At 37.0% G+C, this 27,916-nt stretch overlaps 2 protein-coding genes across 8 annotated transcripts; one reads left to right on the top strand and one right to left on the bottom strand.

The window, feature by feature from the left end:
• Positions 1-223: 223 nt before the first annotated feature.
• Positions 224-27,571, bottom strand: LOC126763015 (opsin Rh4). Of its 2 annotated transcripts, none has more exons than XM_050480176.1 (4): positions 27,355-27,571; positions 27,115-27,300; positions 26,670-27,016; positions 224-1,238 (listed from the first exon to the last, which is right to left on the bottom strand). In XM_050480176.1, the coding sequence occupies exons 1-4, from the start codon at positions 27,438-27,440 to the stop codon at positions 694-696; spliced, it is 1,164 nt and encodes a 387-aa protein (XP_050336133.1). In that variant the 5' UTR covers positions 27,441-27,571; the 3' UTR covers positions 224-693. The 2 variants fall into 2 exon arrangements, with proteins under 2 accessions (XP_050336133.1, XP_050336134.1); XM_050480177.1 differs by lacking the exons at positions 26,670-27,016; positions 27,115-27,300; positions 27,355-27,571 and adding exons at positions 19,609-19,955; positions 20,051-20,236; positions 20,320-20,623.
• LOC126763018 (E3 ubiquitin-protein ligase sina) lies at positions 2,267-16,945 on the top strand. 6 transcript variants are annotated; one of them, XM_050480183.1, is made up of 3 exons: positions 2,267-2,458; positions 3,623-3,822; positions 10,985-16,945. In XM_050480183.1, exon 3 carries the CDS (start codon positions 11,778-11,780, stop codon positions 12,681-12,683), a length of 906 nt encoding a protein of 301 aa, XP_050336140.1. In that variant the 5' UTR covers positions 2,267-2,458; positions 3,623-3,822; positions 10,985-11,777; the 3' UTR covers positions 12,684-16,945. The 6 variants fall into 6 exon arrangements, with proteins under 6 accessions (XP_050336140.1, XP_050336139.1, XP_050336143.1 ...); XM_050480182.1 differs by having other exon boundaries at positions 3,614-3,822; XM_050480186.1 differs by lacking the exon at positions 3,623-3,822 and adding an exon at positions 3,208-3,408.
• Positions 27,572-27,916: the final 345 nt, after the last annotated feature.

The following is a 27,916-nucleotide window of genomic DNA, read 5'->3' as shown; positions in this document are numbered from 1 at the left end:
ATCTGCATTACCATAACATGGTCGTAGTATGCAAAAAGAAGGTGGATAACTTTAAACATTTTATGCCTAGAAGATTTTATATTTCTTCGCATACATTCATTCATATTCATGGTGTTAGCAGGAGCGATCAGTGCATTTTTTTCTAATTTATTTAAATCGAATGTTTATAAGTATTCGGTAAAAATAAATGATGAAAACATACTCACAAATAAAAATTGTTAAGTTGCAATAAAATTCTATTTATTTTTCCCATTTCTATTACATAGGCAAATAATAGAGCTACAAATAAATAATAAGAAAAATAACAGCTGGTTACATCAAACCTAACTGTGACGATCTATTTATTTTTTTTTTGTGATTTTCATGCACAATGCAGCTTCTTTGGCATCCACGCATTGTTGCACAGTTACTTATGTATGTGTTTTACCAAGTCATGTATCCGTTCACTTAGCCTTGTGTGTTCAGTTTGAATATAGGCGATAATGCAAGTCCTTGTCCAGAGCCAAGTCATCAATATGTGTGCGAAAATTGTCGCAATAATTATCTAATCTAAGTAATTTTTAAGTACATACACATGTACAATATACAGATAAAAACCCATAACAATTAATTCCTAATGCTACTAATGCTTCTTACAAGCTAATGTATACAACAGTATTACCGTCAGCGATCAGTGCACCCTGTGAGCTAACTTTACGCTGCTGACGTCTGCTGTTGTTCAGTGGTTGTCGAACCCGCTGTTGAAGCCTCCGTCGACTTTTCTTTAATGGCCAACCATGGACAACGCTTTTGTAATTCCGCTCTGTATCTAGGATGACTAATAGCGTACACGAATGGATCGACGCAAGCTACCATTTTGCAAGTACAGGCTGGTATCATGGTTACGCCCGGCGTCAGTAGACTCTTATCACCAAATGCTCCAATCAATGACATTACTCCATACGGCGTCCACGACACGAAGAAGAGGAAACAAATGGTAATGGCCGCTTTTGCGATACGTATTTCCGCCGTTTCCTTACTCTTGTCCACATTTGATCGCAAAGACTCAACATTCATTTTCTTCGCTTGTTCGCGTAGCGCTTTTTCATGACTAAAGACATGACCAACTATTTGACTGTAGTAATAGACGATCATCGATGTCGGGCACACAAAGCTGCAGAAGAATATGGTGCCAACAAAAAGGCGCGTATCGAAGTTGTCCGTTAGGTAGTCAAAAGTGCAAGATGTTAAATAGCCCTCTAGAAAGAAAGATATAAAATATTATTTTAGATCTCGCAAATGCAAATAGGTTTTGGAACACTGGGCTTTTATACCCGCTAAATAATTGTGCTATAAATTAGTATTACATAGGTACATATATAGTTCTAAATATTCGAAGGATATCGGTTCAATTATTTAGGGCTGAGGATTAAATTTTCTTCAGAATGTATTTTTTTGATGTATGTACATACTTACATACATATACAAATATTGAACCGAATGAAGGGTTTAACTAATAATCAAGAAAAGCTGGATGTACATATATGAATTCTACCTCATATATCATGTATAACGACTGTCAAAAGGTCACCGGCTCGAAAGCGATCACCCAGGTTGTTTTATTATTCAAATATGGGTGCATAGTACTAATTTTTAGTAGCGGACAGATCTAGAAGGAAAAGGCACGAGAAAATAGGTTTTAGATTGTACATGACCTTGTTACCCCCATTTATAGTTTATTCAAGTCAACGTTTCGAACAGAAATTTGAACTAATGTTCTTCATTGAAGTTTCATGTTAGTGCAGTCCATGATAATCTACTTGTGATGCAACTAATGGAACATAGTCAACAATGTTAGAAGGCTAAAAAACTTGATCTCACATTACATTACAACAATATTTTTCATTGTACTTCAATATCAATATTTTCAAAATAACAAATTTATTGTCTTTTTAATAATACAACAAATTCTTAGATAAAAATTGTATATAATACAAAACTTAAAATAATCTCAAATAAAACAAATATAGGCTTCTAAATATCATTACACTTAAGTTAATGTCTGTTCATTCAGTAAATATATAAAAATTTGTTGCATAAAATATATTTTTAGCTGAAATAAGGCGAATTTATAATAATTTTTGTGGAGTTAGCGGCAACAGATGACGATAGATAATATAATCAAAATAATGTGGCAATATCAATTTATCTACGTTAAAGTGAATACGTATCTGCATCGATACATTAGTTGCCTTTGTTTAACCACCGTGTAAGAAAACGGTTTTTTATCAAGTGTATCATTAGTGTAGTACGTACTTGGTGGAAGTTTTGTTCGTCGTATAGCAATAATTTTTATATTAGTAGCAACACAATTAAAACCAAACAAGACATAATTTTTATTCAATAGCGCTAATTTTAATATATGAAAAGTACAATTTTGTGGAAAGTCATGTGAATTCATAATGAATCGTTCGAAAAGGTAGTGAAAACAATCGGGTGATATTAATTCTTTTCAGAAAAGGAAGTAACAAAAGCATATAAAAAAGAACTAAGTGCTAAAAGTGGAGTTAACGCGCATGCAGAAGCGGAGGCTATTGAGCACTTTTCTGTGTTTCATGTCTAAAAGAGATGGAATATTTATATTCTCGCTCTTTTTGATCTATAAGATTGCTACTGCCACTGCATTTGAGCTTTACATGAGTTAGTTGCACCGCCTCCATTTCGGTTTTTGAGTGAACTGAAATACTTTGAGTTTGTTGTTTGCACGCACGCTTTGACTTTCTATCCTTTTATTGCAAACGGATCGTTACATTGTCAAGAGGGTATACAATCACATATAGGGGTAGACAAATGAGTCGGTCTACACAACCCCAGTAAATTCATATCAGCAGTTGCAGCAATAGCCCTAAAAAAACGTAGCATTTCTTTGCCTTCGGCAGCGAAGTAACTGATGTCGGCGCAAGAGTCGACAGAGGTTGTGTTTTTATTATAACATTTAACGCTGCCACCTAATGCAAACATAGTAAACATGTCGGGTTTGTTTGTAGTGCGAGTGATTTGAACGTAGTGAAGTGTATAGCGCTTTTCGTAATGTTGTGGGAGCGAGAATATAGCAGTTGCTAATTCAGTATAAGTTAAGTTTTGCATTCATGTTTTTTTTAAGAGTTTAGGTGGCAACGCTATACAGTTAATTGTTTTTATTTGTAATGTATGAGCTAAAGATTGCAGAGGAGGTATATAGTGACGATGGCAGCGCAGTTCTGTATGCCAAACAGATGACATTCGTTTGAGTAAATGTGAACAAAAAAATTAAAAATTTAACTGTGAAAAAATAAATATCTAAAAAGTGGAAATTATAAGGGATACGATATAACGTCCTTGTGCTTGTAACAATGTGAATTTACTTTACAATATACATAGCTTGAGATCGTAAGCAAAAGTGATATATTTATTGCAATAAAGCAAATAGATACGAAGAAAAATTAGCACTATTTTGTTGTAAAGTTTTTGGGAAAACGAGCAATCAAATTATGTAAAGCAAAAATTATTGCAAAGTGTATTTACAAGTGCTTATTCTCTTATGTGCACATGTGTGCATGTATGTACATCAATCTGTATTTTTAAACACGCTTAGTTTTTGAAGAGTGGATATTGTTTATATTGGAGACTGGTACCTACTTCCGTCGCTCACGTAAACATAAAAAACAATACCGTCTGGAGAAATGAAATATTAAGAATTTTATACAAATTGTGAGAAGAAGAAGCCTTACAAAATTTCATTAATAATTACGACAGATGTGGATTATTGTTTGGTCAACCAAAATAATGTTGAATTGGTAGTGTGTAAGTTATTTTATACTTACATTATAAATATTTTACATTACCATTATAATTTGAATATTCTCTAGTGAACAAATGCCGAAAGTCAGTACTTGTATATGACTTTAAAACGTAATTGTTCAAAAAACTCTCCATACGCTCCCATATTGATTTCTGTGATACGTATGGATTGCATGCATTACCATTGCTAACACAATATATTGTAAATACATACATAGTATATAGTTCATTTGAATATTATTATGTTATATTATTATCTTTGATATACATACATATGTGTGCTAGCTTTTGTGGATCAATAAAAAAGAAAATCGTATAAATTACGGATATAGCTGGAATGATTTGTATATCTCCAACGAACAAACAATTTTATTAACTGAATATGAATTTGTTTAAACAAATTGCAATTACACTTTTTATGCCTGCTTACTCCGAGGTATACATAGTTACCACAAAACAATAGGGTCAGTTTTTGAAAGTGTAATTTTAATGGAAGTCTTTGGGGTTTTATGACGGGAACTATAAAGTGCTTTGGGAAAATTATTAGGAGGCATCAATGACAGCGACATAAAGATAGAAACATTGTGTTAATTATAACTGTATTTTCATTTTCATAGTTAAAATACAAGTACAATATGTATGAAATAAATGAAATATTGCAAAACGAAGGAAAATCGCTGAAAGAATCGGAGGTTGTCAAAACTTTCTACATATGTACATATATCCGAATTGCTACATACATAGGTACATACAGAGATATGTATGTATGTCCAGTAAAACGAAAGAAGTATATAGTGACATTAAAAATATAACACTAAATTAGCAAGTGCTTTTTTTTACTCATGGCGCATATTAGTTGAAAAATGTTATATGGAAGATAACCAAAAAAAAGTGGCCCATCTTGGCGTGTTTTGCCAACAACGTTTTTTTTTTCAATATCTACTGCCATCTAGCGTTTTGAATTGTTGTTGTTGTTATAGCGGCATAATTCTGACGAGTTGACAGTCTTTGGCCGCATAAAAATCCGGGACCTTTCCGGTTACGTAAACCCGACTGTCGTGGGAACGGTAGCGATATGAGTATTTTGTTGTGGCTTTATACTTTGTAATAACAGTGGTATATGAGGGGTAAAAGAGCACAGGCTGCCTAGTGTCACGACTAAATTATTTACAGTCTGAATTTTAACGCCGTCGACTGCAATATTGAGGTCAAGTCTGTAGTCCTTCGTCCAGTTTGGGAGCGTAGACTTTTCGATGGTCTCAAGTAGGGTGGTGTTGTTGACTGCATTAAAGGCTTTTGACAAAACTAACGCAACAATGATCGTCCTCCCGTAAGCTGGTTTTTGGTTGATATCTGGGCGTTTAGGTTTCTCAGGTTTCAGTAGTGGGACGACTCTTCCGGTTTTTCACACATCGGGTATTTGAATAGTGGTCAGCGACAGGTTGAGGCGTTTGGCTTTGTCTAACGAAAGATGAAGTGTGAATTGCCGGTAAAATACTAGCGCACTTCTTCGGCTCCAAAGAAGCATGACCATTGAAGTGAATTTAAACTTGGGTCATCATGTCTCTTCGTGTCAGACAAAGCCTTGACAGCAGTCAAAAGCTTACTCACGCCGGTGGAGAGGTTGCAAGACTTCAGGTGCTCTATCCATTTTGTCAGCTTTTGTTGATTTACTATAGCCGAATCAGTATGGCGTAAGGTATAGCGCTCATTAGCTAAACAGCTGCTTTGGCTGGGAAATTGATGCGGAGTTCCGCGGTTCTTCCCGCTTCATCATTCATTGTGCAGAATATCGAATCGCCTATCTGTTCCGGCAAGTCCATCCCCCCTACGATCTTTAGATCGGAATGCCAAAGATTGTGTTGCGTGCTAAAGTCGCCTAGTACCAAACGGTTTTTACCTATGTATGTGCGATGTTTATATTAAATATTTCGACTCGACATCGCCTGACCGAACAGCTACATATATCCAGACATTCAAATCGATAAGACGATATTGCACGGTGTTGTGCAGTATGAAGGCGAGGTCAACACCATTATCTCGCTCGCAATCCTTATGTAGGACGTTAAAGCCTCAACAACTCAGAAGATGTGAGCGGCTGTTTAACTTGGTTTCTTGAAACGCAGAAATTGATACGCATTTTCTACTCATGAATGTTGCTATCTCCTCGATCTCACTCTGTAGTCCGTTGTAGTTAAATTTTAGAATTCGAGTTTGGCGCTAAATTCATGGTAGATGGTAGCTTTTCACAAAGTGGACTTGAGCCATCCTTCTGATTGAAAGCGTCATGAATCAAGTGGCATATATCAAAATATTAGAATAAGGTAATGTCACCATATGCCTGGGGAAATATAACATTTATATGTGTATACCGACAAGATAATGATCTTAAACATATCATCAAGTGTGTAAAAAATTGGTTGTAGAGTCAAACGAGTTGAAGTTAAGTCTCAGTCTTTGTAGTTTCCTTGTATCAACTCAATAAAAAACATCAGTGCCCATGAAAAAAGTGAATCAAACGAAAACCAACTATTTTAAGAAATTTGTGGCAGGTTTGAGAAGAATTACCATTTGAACGTTGCCAGGATCTCATAGACTCGTTGGAAATATTAATACATCTTGAGTGAGTGTTTTGTGCAAAATTTTTGAGACAAAAAACGCTTTTCTTATTTAAAATTATCAGATTCGTTTCGTTAATGTGGTCACTCTCTATGTTCTTGGGGACAAATGAATGTACACAGAGAACAAACGAAATGTCTTATCATAAACGTCTAATTGGAGCAACTATTTTTTAATAAATACATACATACATTTATACATACATATGTATACCCGCATACGCGTGATCCTACAAAAATGTGGTTATTAAAGATATATTACTGTTTTGAAGTTTTGCCGACATTGCAAATTGTTGAGAACCATGAACGGAAAGAATTCAACAGTAGGTAATCTTGAAGCCCTTTAAATCAGCTCTTGGTAGTCTTTGTAGTATTATCATTGTTTCTGTGTCTGTTCTATGTTCAGTGTAAACAAATATTTTTCATTAGCTTGTGCAGCTTTAATGGCAAGACACAGCTTTGCCTTGAAATTCGAATACAGCGACAAGACTAATGAAAATCTTTGAAAACTAACACTATTTTAGGTATTTGGAGAGTTTGAAATGCTTACTAAGCTAACACATTTCAGTTCAATAACTATTTCAAGCAGTTTCGGTGGTTCTTGGCATACACATACATATCTAAAACCAGGTGATATATAGCATCATGACATATACATATGTACATATTTGTATAAATGCTCATGCTCATAAATATGTGCATATGTACGTATGTGTTTGCTGGTATCTGGGTATAAACTAGAGACCTTTTAAAGAGAGAGTGAAAAAGGTCGAGTTCACACGCACACAGCTCCATACCTACATCATCCATGGGTATATGCGTATGTATATACATTTGTCCACTACTTCTCCGGTTTGCAAGCTTAATAGAAAATTTGTGTGCGAAAAGGTTAAATTTTTCATATAAAAATACTTTTGGAAACAAATATGATAAACTCAAGCAAACAAGTAATGAACGATCTTTCTGTGTAAAAATGGAATATTTACATTAATTGGTATATGTCGTGAAGATACTTTGTTAAATAAAAAAAATTTCAATATAAGAACTTGATTTTGATCGGTCAGTTATATGCTAAAGTGATGAAATATCGGCGGTTTCGAGAAAAAAGAACTTGCGCAAAATTTCAGATCGATAACTCAAAAACTGAGGCACTAGATCTTTCCTTTAGGTGTTAGGAACTTAGTGGCAAACTTGATATACTATATATAACTTGTTCAGTGTATATGTAAGATATCAGAGTTTGTGAAGAAGAGTGAACTATGCGTTAAAACCACAACAAACCGAAAAATCTGTTATATCCACTAAGTTCGAAAAAATGACCACTTTCAAACTTGTTTTATATTGGATATTAAATTCACGATGTAGAGATTACTTTTAATATACAAGCGATCCAATCATCTGCTGAATCATAAGTTAATTATCAGAGCTGTTGTTGTTATAGCAACAAAATTTTGCGGGTTGACAGTCCTTGACTGGATAAAGAATCCGGGATCGTTCTGGTTACGTAGACCCGAATGTCGTGTCAGAATTATTTCTTCTTGGTAACTTAAGCTTCTCTAATGACGGATTGATTATTCCTTCCATTTCTATAGAGTAAAATAACATTGGAGCTGTGAGTAACCCTTCCGTAAATTTGAAATAAATGCATATACATATTTCAAAATATCTTAAATAGTATTCAGCTGTCGCTCTTCGGTTTTTGCTTCCATATTTGTCAATCCAAGCATCTTATATGAAAGCAGTCGAAAGTGAGAAAGACGAATATTTGTGCCCAAATTGGATATCAGCTTCACTAGCTTATACCGGATATAGCAACAAAGCATGTTATAATTAATATTCCAGATTATACAGTTAACATACCAGATAATATTTACATATGTATATTTAAAACGGAACTATAAACAAATTGTAAATAATTAGGAAAAGCATCAAAAATATATTACAATTTTTTACAAGGGTTAGAATAGAATACAGTCCGGCTTCTATAACCAAAACTTGTGACTTTAATCTACCAAATGAGAACCTTTTCATTTCCCCTCGAAATGCTAAAGGATTTACCTTACATAAGCAAACAACTAATGCAAGTTACTTTGCGTTTATTACTTATTTCAACTTCTTAATTGCATACTGCAGGAAGGAGTGGTTCCTGGGGTTTTAACATTTGTGAAACATTGAGCGTGATCCCGTCTCCTAATAGGCTTAATGTACTTATCGACAAAATCATTTAAGCTAAATCAAACCAAATTGCTCAGGACATACATATCTTCTTGGCACATCTTCTGACAGTCGGAAAATGAGTGAAATCGGATTATAACCTTCTTCAAGTAACGATGTTGAAAATTACTAAAAGTGCGAAAACTCAATAAATAAATGCGACATCAAATTGGAGAAATAGAGTTGTAACCACGCACACATCCAATATAAGACAATTTTCATTCCCTATGATTCTTGACAGTATACAAATGATACACCAATGAATATATCGATATAAATCTTTGCACCAATAGTGGCTCACCTTCCATCTCAGGTCTAAAAATTGTCAAAATTACACCATTTTTCTTCAAACTACTAAAACGTAGATATGGACCTAATGTATATGACTGGCTTTTTTACACAAATTATCGGTAAATGTGTGCATATTATTGACAATCAGAGATAATCTTTTTTCTGATAATACTATACGGACCCTTGTGTCAATAATGAAAAAAATCGGGCCAATACTACCACTAGCAATCCAATATACTTCATATATCCAATTATATCCAATATAAGTATTTCAAACTTCCGACAGCTTTTTTAGAGTATTTATGGGTCATTTTTTACGATATCTTAGCAAAATTAAGTGAACGTATGGGGTTACATGCGTTTACGGGTTTCAAAAAATTATTTTTTTATTGTCTTATTAAATTCTACAATACCTATAGAATATTGTCTTAAATTCAATCTTCAAGTTGATCCTAATTGTTTCGGAGATACAGCCTTGAGAAGTCGTCCGCCGTCTTTTAACGAGTTTTTCGCGAAACTGTGTTTTTGAAGTCGGTTGGCAACACTTCTCGATAACTATTTAACCGATCTGGCCGATTAAAAAATTCACGGAGTTTTCACTAAACCTTTAATTTTTTTTTTTTGTAAAAATGTTTGCCAAAAATCCAATTTCAGTTATTTTTCTTCGTCCAAGTTCTAAGTTAAGGTTTTAACTAAAAAGAAGTCATCTTGCCAACGCGGAAGCATTTTTTTCGGAGAGGTCACCGGAAATGGCGTCGCGATGGTCGAGATTAAAATATTTTTTTTTTGTTTTTAATTTCAGAATTTCTTTGTTAATGGTGTACGTTTGTAACAATATAAAATGCTAAAAAAAATATTTAATTTTCTATATGAAAAAAATTTGTTGAAAAAAAGCTGTTTTTTACCCGAGGAAACCCATGTAAACCCTTATAGTGTAATGCATAATATTGGTCAACGAATTACACCAGCCAGCATATACTACATACATATGTATGTATTAGTGTAAAATAAGCATAAAACAATACGCCGACTAGACTATCAACGCAACAAACATCAGGCGTGCACTGACCGCCATAAACACCTTCACAGACTCCCTTGCACAGGAAGAGCTCGAGTTGCCACGAGAATTGAGAGTGATCGTGGAGCTTCGTTCTGAATACTGTGCAGGTTAAACTCATACTTTTCCAGAATTCACTTCGGCATATCAAATAAATATATGCCCAGCGTACAAAGAGTCCCCGTATGACACTAACCACCTCTTTGCATGCCCAGCTAACCCCACACATCGAAACAGCACGTTCTTATGGCTGCAGTTGGAGAAAGTCTATCTTATTTTATTGCGAGAAAAGCATGGAGATTCGATTATTTCGAGAAATTGTGACATTAAATGGCCTCCAAGAAGTTGGGATTTAATGCCATTAGACTGCTCTTGTGCGGTTATTTAAAGTAATTGGTCTTTAGCAATAAACAAGACTCACTTCAAACTTTAGAAGTCAATATTGACGGAGCTATTCATGAGTTTAGTGGAAAAAATACTCGAAAATTGGGTTGATCGAATTCGTTCTTACTAAAGAAGTTGTGAGTTAAATGATTCAAATAAAAAACATTCGAATACCAGTAACGATTAGTGTGTTTTTTTGTGAAAAGAAATCATACCACTCTTATTGATTAATAAGCTGAAATTTTGTCGCTTATGTCGGTCAGTGCGTGTGTTATCTTAAAAAATTGCCTGGAAATGGGTTCCCGAATATACTTGAGTAATACTACAAATTAACTCAGTCAGTCTGGACCTTCCACTTGCTCAAATACAATTCGGTTACACCCGAACTTAGCCCTTCCTTACATGTTTTTTTTATTAAGTTATTCGACTAATGGTTGTTTGCAGACTCACAATGAACTAAAAACTTGAAACATATACAAGTTAACAATTGTTATATTTTCCATATTTACTCGAGTTATTTTTGCAATAATTTATATTAATAATTATATATATATTTTAAGGGACTAATAAATACTATTCTTTTTTTTTTTTTTAAATGCAGCTCAACAACCCAGCCGAAACAACCGTAGATATTAGAGACTTGTCAAGGAAATAGTAGTAGCGTTTACAATAACAACACTCTGGAATACTTTTACGTGAGCACAGCCAGTGAACTGCCAAACGCAACGTTTACATGTTTTTTACGTAACACACGTCAATTTGATTGTAACAATAATACCAACAGTTATCTTAACGATCCGTATGACTCACAGAATCTGAACAACTGCAGCAATAGTGACGATTCCTTTATCTACATCAACAATCAGAGTCCACATCAATACCTTAACAATCACCTGCGCTACTTGCAACAACAGCAGCAGCAACTACATATTCAGTACCAACAACAGCTGCTAATAGAACAACAGTACCTCAGTCAACTTCATAATATACATCATCATCATCAACGCCAACGTTACGATTACTATAATCAGCGTTCCCGGCTCTCATTGCCAGTGTTGCCACGCGTCCACCTGCAACTGCAGCAAGAGCAACATCAACAGCTAGTACGACCTGTGCAACCTATACAGCATACAACACTAACGCTGTTACCGTCTCAGCAGCAGCACCAACAGCCTTTGACGGCATCATCATCATCAACAGCAGCGGTGCACAACGAAGAGGAGAGCGCCGTCGCTGTCGCTGTCGCCAACGTCGTCGCTCCCACTCCCGCGTCCACATCCGTACCGGTAACTGCCTCCTCTGTCGCCGTCATCGCCGCCTCTGGTGCGTCCTGTACACAGCCGCAGCCGCTACCGCAGCCGCAGCAACCATTCACCCTGTTACAACACACACAAATGTCCAATAAGCTAAATCCGAAACGCCGCGAAGGACCGATCACTACCGGTACCGGCACAACATCGGCCGCCAATACATCCTCAGCCGCAAATACATCCTCCTCATCTAGCTCATCATTATCGTCCGCCGGAGGCGGTGATGGTGGTATGTCTGCCGATCTAACTTCATTGTTTGAGTGTCCGGTGTGCTTCGATTATGTCTTGCCACCGATATTGCAATGTTCTAGTGGGCATCTGGTATGCGTATCGTGCCGCTCGAAACTCACCTGCTGCCCAACATGTCGCGGACCATTGGCAAATATACGCAATTTGGCAATGGAGAAAGTCGCCTCAAATGTGAAATTCCCATGCAAACACTCGGGTTATGGTTGTACAGCTTCGCTGGTTTACACAGAAAAAACCGAACACGAAGAGACATGTGAATGTCGACCATACCTTTGTCCGTGCCCGGGTGCATCGTGCAAGTGGCAAGGCCCATTAGATTTGGTCATGCAACATTTAATGATGTCACACAAAAGCATTACTACGCTACAGGGCGAAGACATTGTCTTTCTCGCCACTGACATCAACCTGCCCGGCGCTGTCGATTGGGTTATGATGCAGTCTTGCTTCGGCCATCACTTTATGTTGGTGCTTGAAAAGCAAGAAAAATATGATGGACACCAACAATTCTTCGCAATTGTGCAGTTGATCGGCTCGCGGAAAGAAGCCGAGAATTTCGTCTATCGTTTAGAGTTAAATGGCAACCGTCGACGCCTGACTTGGGAGGCTATGCCGCGGTCCATACATGAAGGTGTTGCATCTGCTATACACAACTCCGATTGTCTGGTATTTGATACATCGATTGCGCAACTGTTTGCGGACAACGGAAATCTCGGCATTAATGTTACCATTTCGATTGTCTAAAATGAAGCAACAACATACACATACACAAAAAAGAGAGAGAAGACAAGGACAGGGAATATTTGTAGAAGATAAGAAATAGTAGAAGAGGGTGGGAGTGACTTGGATTTTTTCAATTGTGAGGGAGTGCAAACCCCGACAACAAGCTTCAGCAAAATGGGACAAAAATATAAAAAAATTGGCGTACACGGTTACATATATGTATAAAGTGGGTTCAAGCATGTATCCAAATAACCCAGAAATAACAAAAAATAAATGCGAAAGACAGAAATTGAATTTTTTTTTTTACCAAAAAATGTATATATTACAAGCTAGGCCGGCAGCGTGGAAAACTTTAAACAAAAACGAACACATTTTTACATTTTAAATGAAAGCCCTAAAATAATTTCTAATAAATAACCATTGCATGGTTTATCCTTATTTACTGTTCGTAGATTGCTGGTACGTGGGAAACCCGAAAGTCAAAATTTTCACCTAATAATAAATTGTACATTGCGTACATACCTACATATATAAAATGAATTTGGTTTTACTGGCATCCCTTACTTTTTTTTAAACGATATGTTTGTAAACCCGTTCCATTTTGCGTTGCTTGCCGATTATTGCAGAAACCGTTTTCAAAACGTTTTCGTAAAGTCAAGGCTTCATTTGTTTCCTATTTTTATGTTATTCTTCTAAATCTATAAATATATATAATGTAATGTAATATCAGAAAACACTTTGGTTTAATTTATTATAATACGACACAATACTGCTCTATCTTTTCATGGCCAAAATAATACATACCAAGGCACAAATATGCACTCAGAATTATTGTCGATATATATACATATGTATGTACGTATATGTACCCGAAAATACTACTGTGAGCAGAAAATAGTAAGACTTTTTAATTTACATTTAGCGCTCTTTTTTTTCTAGGTTGGTAAGACTGTCAGTGACATCTGTGCCAAAATAAAAAAATAATTAGTGTTCAATGCACGTCTTTCTAAAGTACCTAAAATGAGTGAAATTATTCAAAAAAGTTCCATTAAATTATGCGTTGTTGCCGAAACCTTTATAATGTCGGAAAAGGCATACGGTGATAATTGTCATCAACTGATGATCAACATGTCAGTAAAATAAAGAAATTGGTGCTTGAGAATCTACGAATAACAGCCAGAGATCTTACTGGCATCGTTGGAATATCTAAAGGGTCAGAGAAAAACATTTTGAAAGATCATTTGGGTCTAAAAAGAGAAAGCACGATTGGTTCCAAAATCACTAAATTTTTTTTTGAAAAACAACGTCGCTTTAACGTCTGTGAAACTATGCTTTCCGGCTACCAGAATGTCATGAAACGTATTATTACTGGCGATGAATCTTGGATCTATGCTTACGACCAGGAAACAAATGATCAATTGGCCCAAAATTGTGGCAAAGGTGAGTCGAAGCCAAAAAAAACCACGTCAAAGCAGGTCAAAAAACAAGGTTATGTTGACAGTTTTGTTCTATTATCGAGTTGCAGTACTCTAAAATTTCTTCCGACCGCCAAATAGTCAACAAGGAATACTATTTGAGTGTTATGCGTCATTTGCGAGAATTTATAAAAAGATGCCGGAATTATGGGCCGACAACTTTTGGTGTTTGCAGCACGATAATGCACCGTCGCATACTGCATTAATTTTTCGTGAGTTTTTCGCCCAATTTTCAACCAATATCGTTCAGCAACCACCATATTCGCCTGATTTAGCACCGTGTGACTTCTGGCTATTCAGCGAACTCAAGCGACCGCCTGGGGGAAACCGTTTTGAATCAATTGAAGTTATTAAACGTGAATTACAACGCGCTTTGAAGCCTATTCCGGAAATTGGCTTTAATAGCTGTTTCGAGGATTGGAAAAAACGTTGGCACAAGTATATTGAGGCCAAGGTGATTACGAAACGACATAGATTTTGAAGAATGAATTAAGAATTTTAAAACTATGAACGAAGTCTTACTATTGTTTGCTCATAGTAGTATATACGTTATCCGTTCGGAAACTTGATTCATAATTTTGCTTGGTCCAAAGCGTTTTACTCTTCTTGCTGCTTCGGGGAAACATGAAAACAGGTTTAAAAAAAAATGTTTATGTGCAGTATGATTGTACGCATATTATGTAAATAAAATTGCGTATTAATTAATGTAGATTGATCGGTCTTCGGTTAAAATATTTCTATAAATTTTAGTACACAAAGCTGATATTGGTGGACATAGATCTTTCTACCTTTGTCAACACTTTGACTACTTTCTACAATAAATGTCCAGTGATAATTCGAAACAAAGCAGTAAAAAACTTTACCTTCGTTTGCATCGAAGCTATAAAATCCTTCTCAAATACAAAAAATCGCTTATAAGAACTTGATTTTGATCGTTCAGTTTGTATATCTGTTACATGCTATAGTGATCCGATCTGAAAAATTTCCTTGGATATTGCATCACTGCACACTTGATTCCAATCGTTCAATTTCATTGACGGCTATATTGACCCGGTAACGGCAGTTCCGATAATTGAGCAGCACCTTGGGGAGAGGACTGACTAGCCCCCGTATATGTATACAGTCAGACGGATGAACGGACATGGCTAAATCGACTCAGCACGTTATGTTGATCATATATTTATGGGCATATACATATTATATAGGGTTTTAGACGTCTCCTGCGGGTTACAAACTTCGCAGCAATCTCTATATACTCTGTTCAGCGTCTAAATATTTCTTTAGCCACAATATATATTAAAATAATAGTTTCCGTAAAAATCTGAAAAATTCTCAAAATTTTTGTAGTCTTAAAGGGTACTAATTCTAACTAACTGTTAACTTTAATGTTTCTCCACATTATGGAAATTTTTAAATTTGTATGAATTTACCGGGGCTTATGTAAAATTGAATAAAAATGTAAATTATTTTTTATAATTGCTTATTGCTGTACTAAATTACATAATTTTGAATGCATTTGAGCCTGTTTGCACTAATGATCGACAAAAAATTGAAATAAAACCAAAAAGGAACCAGAACAAAGCGAAATGTGGTGAAAAACCTTCAATGCGGAATGTGTTAATAGTTTGTAAAAAAAAATAATAGACACCAACTTTGCAACTGAGGCAAAAATTTAAGAACAGATGCGATAATAGTAGACAAACATAAATATATAGTTAAGAATATGCCAATTGGTATATAGTAAAACTCAATTTGGAATCAACGCATAAACAATGTGCATACATGCATACGTATATGTTTAACACATGTGTATGTATGTATTTACTTTACTCTACGCTGACACCTAAGAAGTAATGTATCATACCATTATTTTTACCATACATATGTCCATGGAGCATTTGCCACAAACAAATGGACGTATTTAACTGTATGTAACTGTTTTCCTACTTGATTTCCTAATTTTTCCCCCCCAACTGGGTTGCTTTCACCGTAAACACTTACGTTTTTCCCCCCAAATGCATAACGTCTATGTTCGTATGTATGTATTGTACTTTAGCGCTCTGTACAGCAACTGCACGAGCGTATTTATATGAAGATATTTTAAACTTAAAATATACATAACTTAAGCTAAACTTATGTATACTGAAGGATGTAGTTATTCTGTAATAGGTTAGTCGATCTCTAAATTATGATTGATGGTAAATACTGAAGACACTAAAAAATAACAGTAATAAAAAATAAAAATAAAAAAATTGAAAAGCGTAAAAAATCATAGAAATGTGAAAAATCAACACTAGTTTAATTTGATTTAATTTTTAGTGCTCCTATGTGACTTGTAAATTATCATTATCTAATATCTCATTAAATATACGCATGAACATTTGTAACTGAACACTGTTTTCTTTCCAATTATCATCCTACAATATGTATGTTTGTCATCGCTTGTATTTAAAAACGTTGAAATAAATTTTATGCCACACTTTATGTTCATATCTCAAAGCAGCAACCGAAAGCGTTTAGCAGACTTTTTTTTTAAGTTTTTCACTGTTTAATTATGCTCCGACTTTTTAATTTGTTAATTTCTATTTAATATCTATTAGTGAATCGAAATAATGTAAAACACGCGTTGAAAATAACTTAAAGTGCATAAGTATAAGGATACATAAGACAACCATATGACGGACGTCCAAAACACGGAGCTACGAATCGAAGTTCTTGCAAGTCAAAGGACTACAGTGAATGTAGACATACAACAACATGTGTTTAAAACATAAAAGTGATTAGAGAAAATAAATATTTAAAAATGAATTTAAAAAGATTCTTTAATTTTTATAAAGGGTGATCCATTTCGAGGTACCACACTTTTTTAAAACTGGACGGAGATCGTTATTTTACTGCTGTTTGTGAAACACGATGATTGTTAGTCGAATCGACTTTCAAAGCACGTCCAGGGTTAAGGAAAAACACAGAAAATTCAAATTTAATGGGGAATGGTTATTATCATTCGAAAGAACATTCTTTGGCATTTTGCGGCTACGCCACAGAAGGTCCATCCGTTGAGTCCAATTTCCGATGACTCGAACGAGCATTTCCACTGGTAACTGGCGAATGACACGAGTGATGCTTTGCTTCAAGGCCTGAATGTTAGCGGGATTGTCCGCATAGACTTTAGACTTTACATATCACGATCTTGGTGGCCAATCGACCCGCCAAAAACGCGAAATTATCTGCCCACTGAAGTGTTATCTCAATAAATCCATTGATTGATGCGACGGTTACGTTCTCACTGGCTCATAAACGTCTGATCTTCTTGGATTGGAACTTTTCATAGACCCATAGAGCGAAGCGATGTCGCTTGGGAAGCTCTAATGGTTTCAGTTCTTGTAAAAGCTGTATTTTGTACGTTTTCAATTTAAGAACTCGACGTAAAATGCAGACGTAAATCAGAGTTGCTGAGAACAACGCCGAATCGACTCTCCACGGACTTTCGTGTACACTCTCAGCTATATTTTCTTCACTGCGTGCTGGACGTGGTCTATTCGGTCGAATATTATCCAATAATGAATGCTGCTGGGTCTCAAGATTGTAATCAAGTTGAACGATTTGTGAACGTTGTTCAGGTGTAAGTCTCTCCATGATGAAATGCTTAAGAATACTGAACGAAAATAGCATGACATTGACACGACCCACGCGTGATCTATAGAAAAAAGTACCTCGTCTTGGATCACCCATATATGCAGTATCTACCAATTAAATTTCACCACTACCAATAGAGTGACGTGTGGTTCAGGAAACGCAATTGCATCCCTAAAAGTTGACCGTTTGGTGCGAGTTGTGTTATGGCGTCGGGCTTTATTTATTTCGAAACAATGTAGGAAATACCGTTATCATCAATTGCGAGCGTTATAACACGATGTCTATCGACTTTTTCCCCCAAGAATTTGATGTTGGCAACTCGTTAATTCGGAGAAAAGGTCCAGTTAAATGGCCGCTAAGATTATGCAATTTTACGCTTCTAGACCACATTCAACGTGCTATAGTCGAAATTTCAACCAAAATGCTGCAACGGGGCACCGAAAATTTGCGTATAGACGTCGTTCTTGTTGGCAGACCCTTATATAGTTTGTAAGAGCTTCCACACATCTGTACCTGGATGTTACTTCGTTAATGGCTTTAGCCAGTTTTAGAATCTCGTAACATAGCACGCCTTTCGGTCCTACCAAATACGGAGCATTACCTTGACGTCATGGATATTCGGCTTTGCCGTTGATTTGGCTAATATGTAGACGATGGATTACATATAATTCTTTGCATTTTGGGTTGTAATGGATAATCCAAAAAACAGACTATTTTTGTAGGGTTCAAGCAGCATTTCAAGACGCTCTTGGTCTTCCAAACCACCATCCAACTTCAAAAAATATGGTCATTCCATATGATGGACTCATTTATTCATATATTGCTTTGTAAAATACGGTAGTAAAGTGATTTTTTTTTAATTCGAACCGCGTTGTTAAAAGAAGGAGCTATTCGGAGCCTATTTCTGGCTCAATGGGTATGTAAAGAAACAAAATTGCCACATTTGGGACGAATAGCAACTGGAAGAGATTCAGAAGCTGCCATTTCATCCAGAAAAATCTAGGGTTTGATGTGGTTTGTGGGCCAATGGAATCATTGATCCATATTTCTACAAAAATGATGCCGGTCAGAACGTAACCGTCAATGATAACCGACTACTTGATACCTGTCATTGAAGCCTCTCATCTCGGTGACATATGGTTTCAACAAAACTGCACCACTTCCCACACATCGCATCAATCAATGGATTTATTGAGAGAGCACTTCGATGAGCAGATAATTTCACGTTTTGCGCCGGTCGATTGGCCACCAAGATCGTGATATGTAAAGCCTAAAGTCTATGTGGACAATCCCTTTTCATTTCAGGCTTTGAAGCAAAACATCATGCATGTCATTCGGCAGTTACCAGTCGAAATGCTTGAACGAGTCATCAAAAATTGGACTCAACCGATCGACCATCTGAGACGTAGCCAACAGAAAGAGAGAATCTTTAAAAAATAAATGCCAAAGAATGTTATTTTGAATGATAATAAACATTTCCCACTAAATTTGAAGTTTCTGTGTTTTTTTCTTTAAAAAAGTAGGGAACCTCGAAATAAATCTCACGAAATTTAGCGGATTGCGAATAAAATACTATAATTTAACCTTCCTAAATCCAAATACACGAACATTTAAACAATTTTTCGAAAATCTCTAACACAGTCACACTGTATATTTTTTCAAATATTAGTTATTTCAAATCAGTTAAATATATCGGTAATTTACCACAGGGCACTATCAGAGGTAATTTCTTTGTACACCTTTATTCACCGTTGTGAATAATTTATTATTCTTACCATTACTGGCCATAGTAAATCAATCAGTCGTTTAGCACATATTACAACTCGTTCACATACCTGGCACAAAACGATCCCAAAAGCCAGTGAGTGGCATAATGACCCACGGAGTACAGTACACCCATATCAGAAGATTCATAATGATAGCTTTGGTCATGGTCATTGAACGGTTCATTGGCTTCGTAATGACGTTGTAACGGTCGTAGCCGATAGCCGCATTCAACATGCCCGCACCAATGCCGGAATATGAGCCGATGGCGGCAAAAATTTGACACCATGTATTGCCGAGCGCGAAACCACGATGGAAGCTATTGTAGATGAATATCGGCGCTTTGGCGCACATAATGAAATCTAGGAAAGCCAAATTCAGAACGAATATATTGGATGGCGTGCGTAGGGACTTTGCGCTGCGGAATGCAAAAATCAAGAAAAATTGATTAAGAGCATTTACCAAAACCCCTTAGGCTGCAACAATTGACAAGGTCTCATTGGTGATGCGTACCTCATGAAAACCCACAGCACTAGTCCATTACCGATGGTCGAGGCGAAGAAGAGAAATGTGTATAGTATAGCGAGCATGTAGTGCATGGATGCTGGCGGTTCTAACTGGGTGAGCCAATGCTCGGGTATATATTGTATCTGATCGGGCGGCACATTCCAGCCCAGAAACTGTAGCTCATTCGAGACACTGCAAATTAAAGATTGAAAAATAGTACGGCCATTGCGTTATCAATTGGCGGAATTTATATTCCAACTGGTGGTAGATTTTACCGCGCTTGTGGTCGCAGTACAGGCTCCAGGCTGGCATTGCAGCGAGGCAGCATGTTTCTCTCGTTGTAATTCTCTGGACGACGGACTGGATGCAGCGTATGAGTATGACGTAAGTCCACAGTTCATGCGTTCACTCACTAAATGTGGTTCAGGAAATTAAAAGAAATATCTACGAAAAACGGCACTTATGCGAACCAAGAAACGATTTACTAATTTAGCCGTTAAAAAACTCTTGAAAATGCACCGCGCGCCACATAGCCACTGCAACTGAAATTCTCGACGCTGAGTAACGCTTGGGAATGTGGTGGGCTTTTATAGTTTCATAGGCATTGTGTGATTGCGGTTGGCTTAAAACGATTCTAATTAAATTTGCTATTGCATTTTGTGTAGCACTTTGCTTGCGTGCTGCTTAATCGGCGTTGTGGCAGAGAAAATGTTGCAAGTTGACAAATTCCGAATTCCATAGGGCCAAAGAGCAGTCAATGCCAAGAGTGTGACTTAAATCTATTCTAAGCGGGGGAAGTGAGATGGACAGCTGTTGATTGAATCCCACACACTAAATAATTATTCAATCCTAATTATGGTAAGTAAAGGTATAGGTGAATTTTCTCTCATTCTCACAAGTATTTCTAAACCTTTATCACAATGTGTACATTTCTGTTACATTATTTTTGTTTAGAAAATCTGACCTTGACCCCATATAACATCTATCAGTTAAGCCTGACCGAAAAATGGTATAGTCCATTGAAATAAAAGAAAAACGTTGATAATAAATATTTTTATGGAGTAATGGGGATTAGGGGGTGTAATAGAGTATAGTAATGCTTCTGGGTAAGCAGTTACAGTCGTTAGAAAATATCCAATTCCTACTCTTGCGTCGACGCCACGTACCCTGGAAAAGTGAGTAATCCTTGTGTAAGATGCGGTAATCAACCCCCTGGGGTCACGGCTAAAAGAGAGGAAGCTTCAGCGGAGGCACTCCGACATATTTAGTTTAAAGTTTCGCTGAAGTCGGGTCCTGGTCCGGTGGATGAGGGTCTAACCGAAATTCCCATCATAAATAAAATAATATTTTTCAACATATCACTGATTTGCGCCCACGCCCCGACGGAAGAGAAGAACGATATGACCAAAGATGCCACATCAGTTGGGTGTATGTAACCGGAACGGTCGCGGACCACTATCTTGTTGTACAGAAAGCGCGCCCGTCAACAAACACTAGGAAGCTCCGACGCCGAGAAGCTGCTATCACAACCGACAGCTAAATGGTTTTCTACTCGACTTGCCCTCCTACTCGCCTGAAAAAACAGAAAAGGGGCCGGGGCCGATGGATTACCGACCGAGTATTTCAAATACGGCGGCGAAGAAATGGCAAGGTGCATGCATCATCCTCTTTGCAAGATATGGTGGGATGAAAGCATGCCGATGATTGGGACATATGTAAGTGTGCTATGCCCAATCCACAAAAAAAATTCGAACTGCAGAACTTAATCGAGCAGGTATAATCTTTTACAAGAGTGTACAGTTGCCGGCGTACACCGATGATATTGATATATTAGCCTCAACAACCGCGCCGTTAGTTCTGCTTTCAACAGACTGGATAAGGAAGTTAAGCAGATGGGTCTGGTAGGAAACGAGGGCAAGACGAAATATCTCCTGTCATCAAACAAACAGTCATCGCATTCGGAACTTGGCCGACTTGCTATATGGTTGCAACATCCGGAACATCGTCAACAAATCCGTGACCGATAGTTGTGAATCTTTTTCTATAGTCTCCTCTTCTTCAACCTCTGGTCAGCTTCTACAATAGGCATTGTATGGGGTTCCCGTTATATACCGTGACTAGTTAGCAGTTCTACTAAAGTTGTTATAGCATTTGTTTTGAACTTTAATAGCCGTCATGTGCGGTTCCCTACATTAAAAAATGTTGTAATTGAATTGAAAATTAATTATTCGACGAGATCATAAATAGATTAAAATCCTATTAGGTATCTTATTAAGTTATATTATAGGCCAATATTGACATTAAAAAGTCAACCGCAAGTTTGAGAATCTGTATTAAGGATATATGTGGGTTCAGGAGAGTATTGATCCGACTTTATACTAAAAAATGAACGCTCTCTGAATTTCATGGAGTTATAATAGCTTATATATGGACCTATGTATACGGAGTAAAGCTATTCGGCAGTTTGAAATGCCTTATATAAGTTATAAGGGCTAGGGTAAGTATAGACCCGACCTTGTCCCCAGACTATTGGGTAAAAAGATGCATTATTGTCGGGTTAGATGTCCTCTATATTTCATTAATTTATATATTTCATATCGACTGAGCTTTAGGTCCATTTGGTACATTGCTTAAGTTTTATTCAGTTATCTACATGGATGCCCTTATTTAGGAGTGTTTGAATTCCTATTTCGCCCACACTGTAACATTGAACTGACAAAATGATATGAATCAAATTTTTGTTGAAATTAGTCGTGTTGTTTCTAAGTTATAGGATTTCAACTAAAAGTTGGCGCGGCGTCAAGCGCATTATAATACCCTGAACAAGGTATATTAAGTTTGCTAAGAAGTTTGTAACATCCGGAAGGAAACATCGGAAACCCTATAAAAATTCAAATGTGATAAATGATTAACGTGACAAGCTGAGTCGATTCTGCCATATCTGTCTGTATATCAGCGAACTAGTCCCTCATATTTTTGCTCGCTTAGGAAGTTTGCACACGGCCTTTTGTTCCCAAGAAGCTGTTCACCGTCGACATTGGATCAATGTAGCATATAACTGTTATACAAACTGCATCGATCAAATACATGTCCTTGTATAAAAAACTTTAATTTGAAGAAAGATCTTAAAAAAATTTGTGTTATGTATTATTATCAAAGACAATGATACGATTTCCGAAGAATCGGACGTCTATAACATATACGAGTATCTGGCATAAAACGAAACGATCTTGTTTAGAAGATTCTCTATTCGTAAAAGTTAGTCTAACTTTTTTTCACATGCAACTCTACCAAACGATCTTTTGTATAAAAATCTAATGCTTGTGATGTTTTTCTATATCGCTCTGTAAGTAGTTTTGAACATAGCTATCATATGGTCATGTGATGTAGATATTATCGGATTTTATCCATTTTCACACTGTATAAGGACGTGTCAGAAGGATTTGTTCACGTCAAGTTTGATTGATATAGTTGTAGCGATTTGAGAGATACATACATATGTACGTTACTCCCATTAGGGGCGAGCCACGCTCACTTTACAAAGGTGTTTGATGCCTCAGCTGATTGCGATCCTCTACATGAAATTCCGCTTTTATAGTCTAGCTCCTGCTTCTGGGTGCCAAGAAGACTGCATTCCGGAGCAGTTAGTCTACCGCTACATTAATGGTAGCAATCTCGGCTTGAAAAATACTGCAATACGAGTAGTATGAAGTCAAAAGATGCGGAGATTTCCAAATATTTATATAGTTATGTGTTCATTTAGATTCTTTGAGTCTGATAGTAACAACCGTTAGGTGAACAAAACTACATATTTTATTCTGTATGCTCTAGGCTAAAGTCAGCCGATTGACATCTACACAAATTGGTTAAAATTGATATTATTTCTAAACCAACTAAGTAAAAACTCAGATTAGGTATGTAAACAAAACATGAATACAAAAGTAGAAGTAGTTTTTTGGTCCTAATATACCAAAATATCTAATAAATTACGCTGCTATATGAAAATTACCAACATTAGATATGACGGGAAAACGGTGCGATTTGAAGCTAAAACGAGGAATAATTATCGAATAAGGCTTGTATAAAGATGCGATTGGCGACAACCAGCCAAATTTTGCGCGAATACTATATCTGGCAGAGCTCACGATTAGTTTTCTAAAATTTTGGAAACTCTTCTATTATCACCCATGTGTTTACAATCAGGATTTTTAACTTGTTCTTACTGGAAACCTCATCAATTTTGCCTCTTCACCGCCTTTGACTTATGCATGAAGTTGGCCTGTCATATTTTTCATGGCTGACAGCTTGTCTTGGAATAAATAGCTGTGGTCATCAACTTATAATCAAGGAAGTAGTTTTTGAAAAACAAATGTGGAATTAACAAACGTCTTAAGATTTACAGGCTCTGGTAGTAAAATGTTGGTAAAGAGTAAAGAAATAGGCAATACATTATTGCTGAATTCGAAACAGTAAAGTTGTTCGGGGTATCAGGGAACTCCCCGAAATATGTGATGCACATTCGAAACCTTTTGGCTTCATCTAATTTTTTAGTGTGAACACCGCGAAAAAAACCACATTTATCGAAGAGAAATATTTACTATATTCCAAAGAAATAAAATGAAATAATATTAAATGTGATAAAGAATTTTGAGATTCTGTAATTTTTACAGAGGATACCAAATTTAATTTATTTGTGTTTGAGAGTTGTCGATTTGTACTATCAACCATTGTGGAGGCTGCATTAATGTTGGGGGTGTAATGAAATCAAAGTCCTCTCTCGACAAACAAAAACCAAACTCTATAAGTCACTCATAATTCCCGTCCTGCTGTATGGTGCAGAGTCTTGGACGATGTCAACAACGGATGAGTCGACGTTGCGAGTTTTCGAGAGAAAAGTTCTGCGAAAAATTTATGGTCCTCTGCACGATGAGCTGTACGAGATATACGACGACATCGACATAGTTCAGCGAAATAAAAGATAGCGACTACGCTGGCTAGGTCATGTTGTCCGGATGGACGAAAACACTCCAGCTCTGAAGGTATTCGACGCAGTACCCGCGACTCCGTTGGAAGGACCAAGTAGAGAAGGACCTGGCTTCGCTTGGATTATCCAATTGGCGCCACGTAGCGAAAAGAAGAAACGACTGGCGCGCTGTTGTTAACTCGGCTATAATCGCGTAAGCGGTGTCTACGCCAATTAAGAAGAAGAAGAAGAATGAAAGCAGATAGCGTCGGGGAATTAGGAAAAGAATGGACAACTTGCCAATATTAACAAGGAATTTGGCTCCGTCAGCAGCTAAACTCAACTTAAATGGTGGTTACGGCTTCGTTTAGGATAACGACCAGAAGCTTGCTGCTTTGAAAAAGTGCAGCCACATCTTCCCCAGAGTCTAGAACTTAATCCCATTGAAAACCTGTGGGCTTATATGGAGACGAAGTAAAGAGATCGCAAAGAAATGATGTTTAAGGCAGCTCTCTTGAACTTATAACAAATTTGGTGTATTCTATGAATAAAATACCACAAATCGTGATGGCCAAAGATGCACATACAAAATATTATTTTTTCTTAAAGAGTGTAATTGACAATTATGACTAACTTGTTTATTTGGTCTTCGGAAACGAAGTCTTCTTGAGACCCAGAATTCATTATTGGATAATATTCGACCGAATAGACCACGTCCAGCACGGAGTGAAGAAAATATAGCGAAGAGTGTGGACGAAGACCGTTCACAACAACTTGGACTGACGTATGAAACGACTTTTACGTCGAGATCTTAAGGTGAAAGCGTACAAAATACAGCTTCGGCAAGAACTGAGGCCGCTCGACTTTCCCAAGCGACATCGCTCCATTCTATGGGCTCTTGAGTTCCAAGAAGATCCAACGTTTTCCAGCCAAGCCATTTCTGGCTCAATGAGTATGTAAACAACCAAAATTTCCGCATTTGGGACGAAGAGCAACCTGAAGAGATTCAAGAGCTGCCATTTCATCCATAAAAACAACGGTTTAGTGTGGTTTGTGGGCCGGTGGAATCATTGGACCATATTCCTACAAAAATGTTGACGGTGAGAACGTATTCGTCAATTGCGACCGTTATCGCGCCATGATAAACGACTACTTGATGTCTGAAATTGAATTGATCTCGGTGGCATTTGGTTTCAACATGACGAAGGCACTTCCCTTACTTCGGATCAGTCAATTTATTTATTGAAAGAACACTTCGGTGAGCAAATAATTTCACGTCTTGGTCGATTGGCCACCAATATCGTGTGATATCATACCGTTAGACTTTTTCCTGTGGGGATATGTAAAGTCTAAAGTCTAAGGGAGAACCCCGCTTCGATTCAGGCCTTGAACAAAGCATCACGCGTGTCTTTCGCCAGGTACAAGTCGAAATGCTCAAATTATCGACAATTGGACTTAACGGCTGGACCATCTGAGACGAAGCCGCGGCCAACATTTGAAAGAGATAATCTTCAAAAAATAAATGCCAATGATGTTATTTCGAATGGTAATAAACATTCCCCAATAAATTTGAAGTTTCTGGATTTTTTGCTCTTTAAAACTGTAGAGAACCTCGAAATGGATCCTTCTTTATATAACAAATATTAGCCTTAATTCACCTACCTGGTACAAATTTACCCCAGGTCTCAGTAACACATCCAATCACAAACGGCAGAGCATAGATGTATACAGACAAAACCATCATGACCGCCTTGCCGTGTGTCATTTTGCCCTCCATCGGCTTCGTGATGACGTTGTAGCGATCGTAAGCGATCAACGCATTCGTTGTGGACGCACCGATGCCTGTAAAGGCGCCAAGTATGCCATACACTTGACAACCGAAATTGCCCAACTCGAAACCTCTATGAAAACTATTGTAGATGAACACAGGTGTCTTCATCATCATGAAGAAATCGCATATAGCCAAATTGATAACGAATATGTTGGAAGGTGTACGCAGCGATTTGGCACTGGAAAAAAGTAAAAAATTAATTGTTAAAGAAAGCACTCCGGGGCTTTTCAACATACTTACACGTACTTTATAAATACGACGGTTAATTATACTTACGCAGAGAAAACATAGACGACAACACCATTGCCGCACATTGATATAGTTGTGAAAATGATATACAACGTACCAAGCAAGTAGTGGTAATGCGCTGGCGGTTCCGGGTACTTCAACCAATGATCCGGTATATGACGAATCTCCTCTGGTGGCACATTCCAACCAATTAGACGTACATCTGACGACAATCTAAGTAAATAATAGCGATATTATGTTATCAAACTCGAAAAATGCAACCAGCACCTTGCTTCAGCTCGCAAAGTTGCCGCTGTCGACACATTGCCTAAAATATTTGGTAAGCTATATGAATAATCCACATTCACATCCATATCAACAAATTAGTCCTGGTCAATCACTGCCCAAACCCAAACTATCCACTTTGTATTGATTGAACCGAGGCGCCTGACTACAATTTCTCTTCAGTTCGTCAATAATCACTTTCACTGGTCGACGTTGACAGAATTGTGCCGACTGCTGTAACGGTTTTTATACTAACTATAGACCAAGAATTGGCAGTGATTTTCACAAACTCAAAAGGGATTAGATTAGCCACTCGACCGTATTGGATTAGCCGAGATTTTAGCAGGTAAAATCCAAGTTCACCAAAGCTATGTGCTGACAGGGCGATTTCAAATTTCTTTGCTATCGATGAGTTGTTTTGACATTTCACTGGTTAACTCATTTATTACGCGCCGAAACTATGCGAGATATTGCATATTCACGTATGTATATTCGTCTTCTAAACATACCCTGCCGGAACTTGAACTGGTTCATAACTGGTTTTCGTCTAGTTCGCTTTAAAAGC

Source organism: Bactrocera neohumeralis, chromosome 6 (assembly GCF_024586455.1).
Source record: "Bactrocera neohumeralis isolate Rockhampton chromosome 6, APGP_CSIRO_Bneo_wtdbg2-racon-allhic-juicebox.fasta_v2, whole genome shotgun sequence".
Lineage (NCBI taxonomy): Eukaryota > Metazoa > Arthropoda > Insecta > Diptera > Tephritidae > Bactrocera > Bactrocera neohumeralis.
This window is presented reverse-complemented; position numbering and strand designations above follow the sequence as displayed.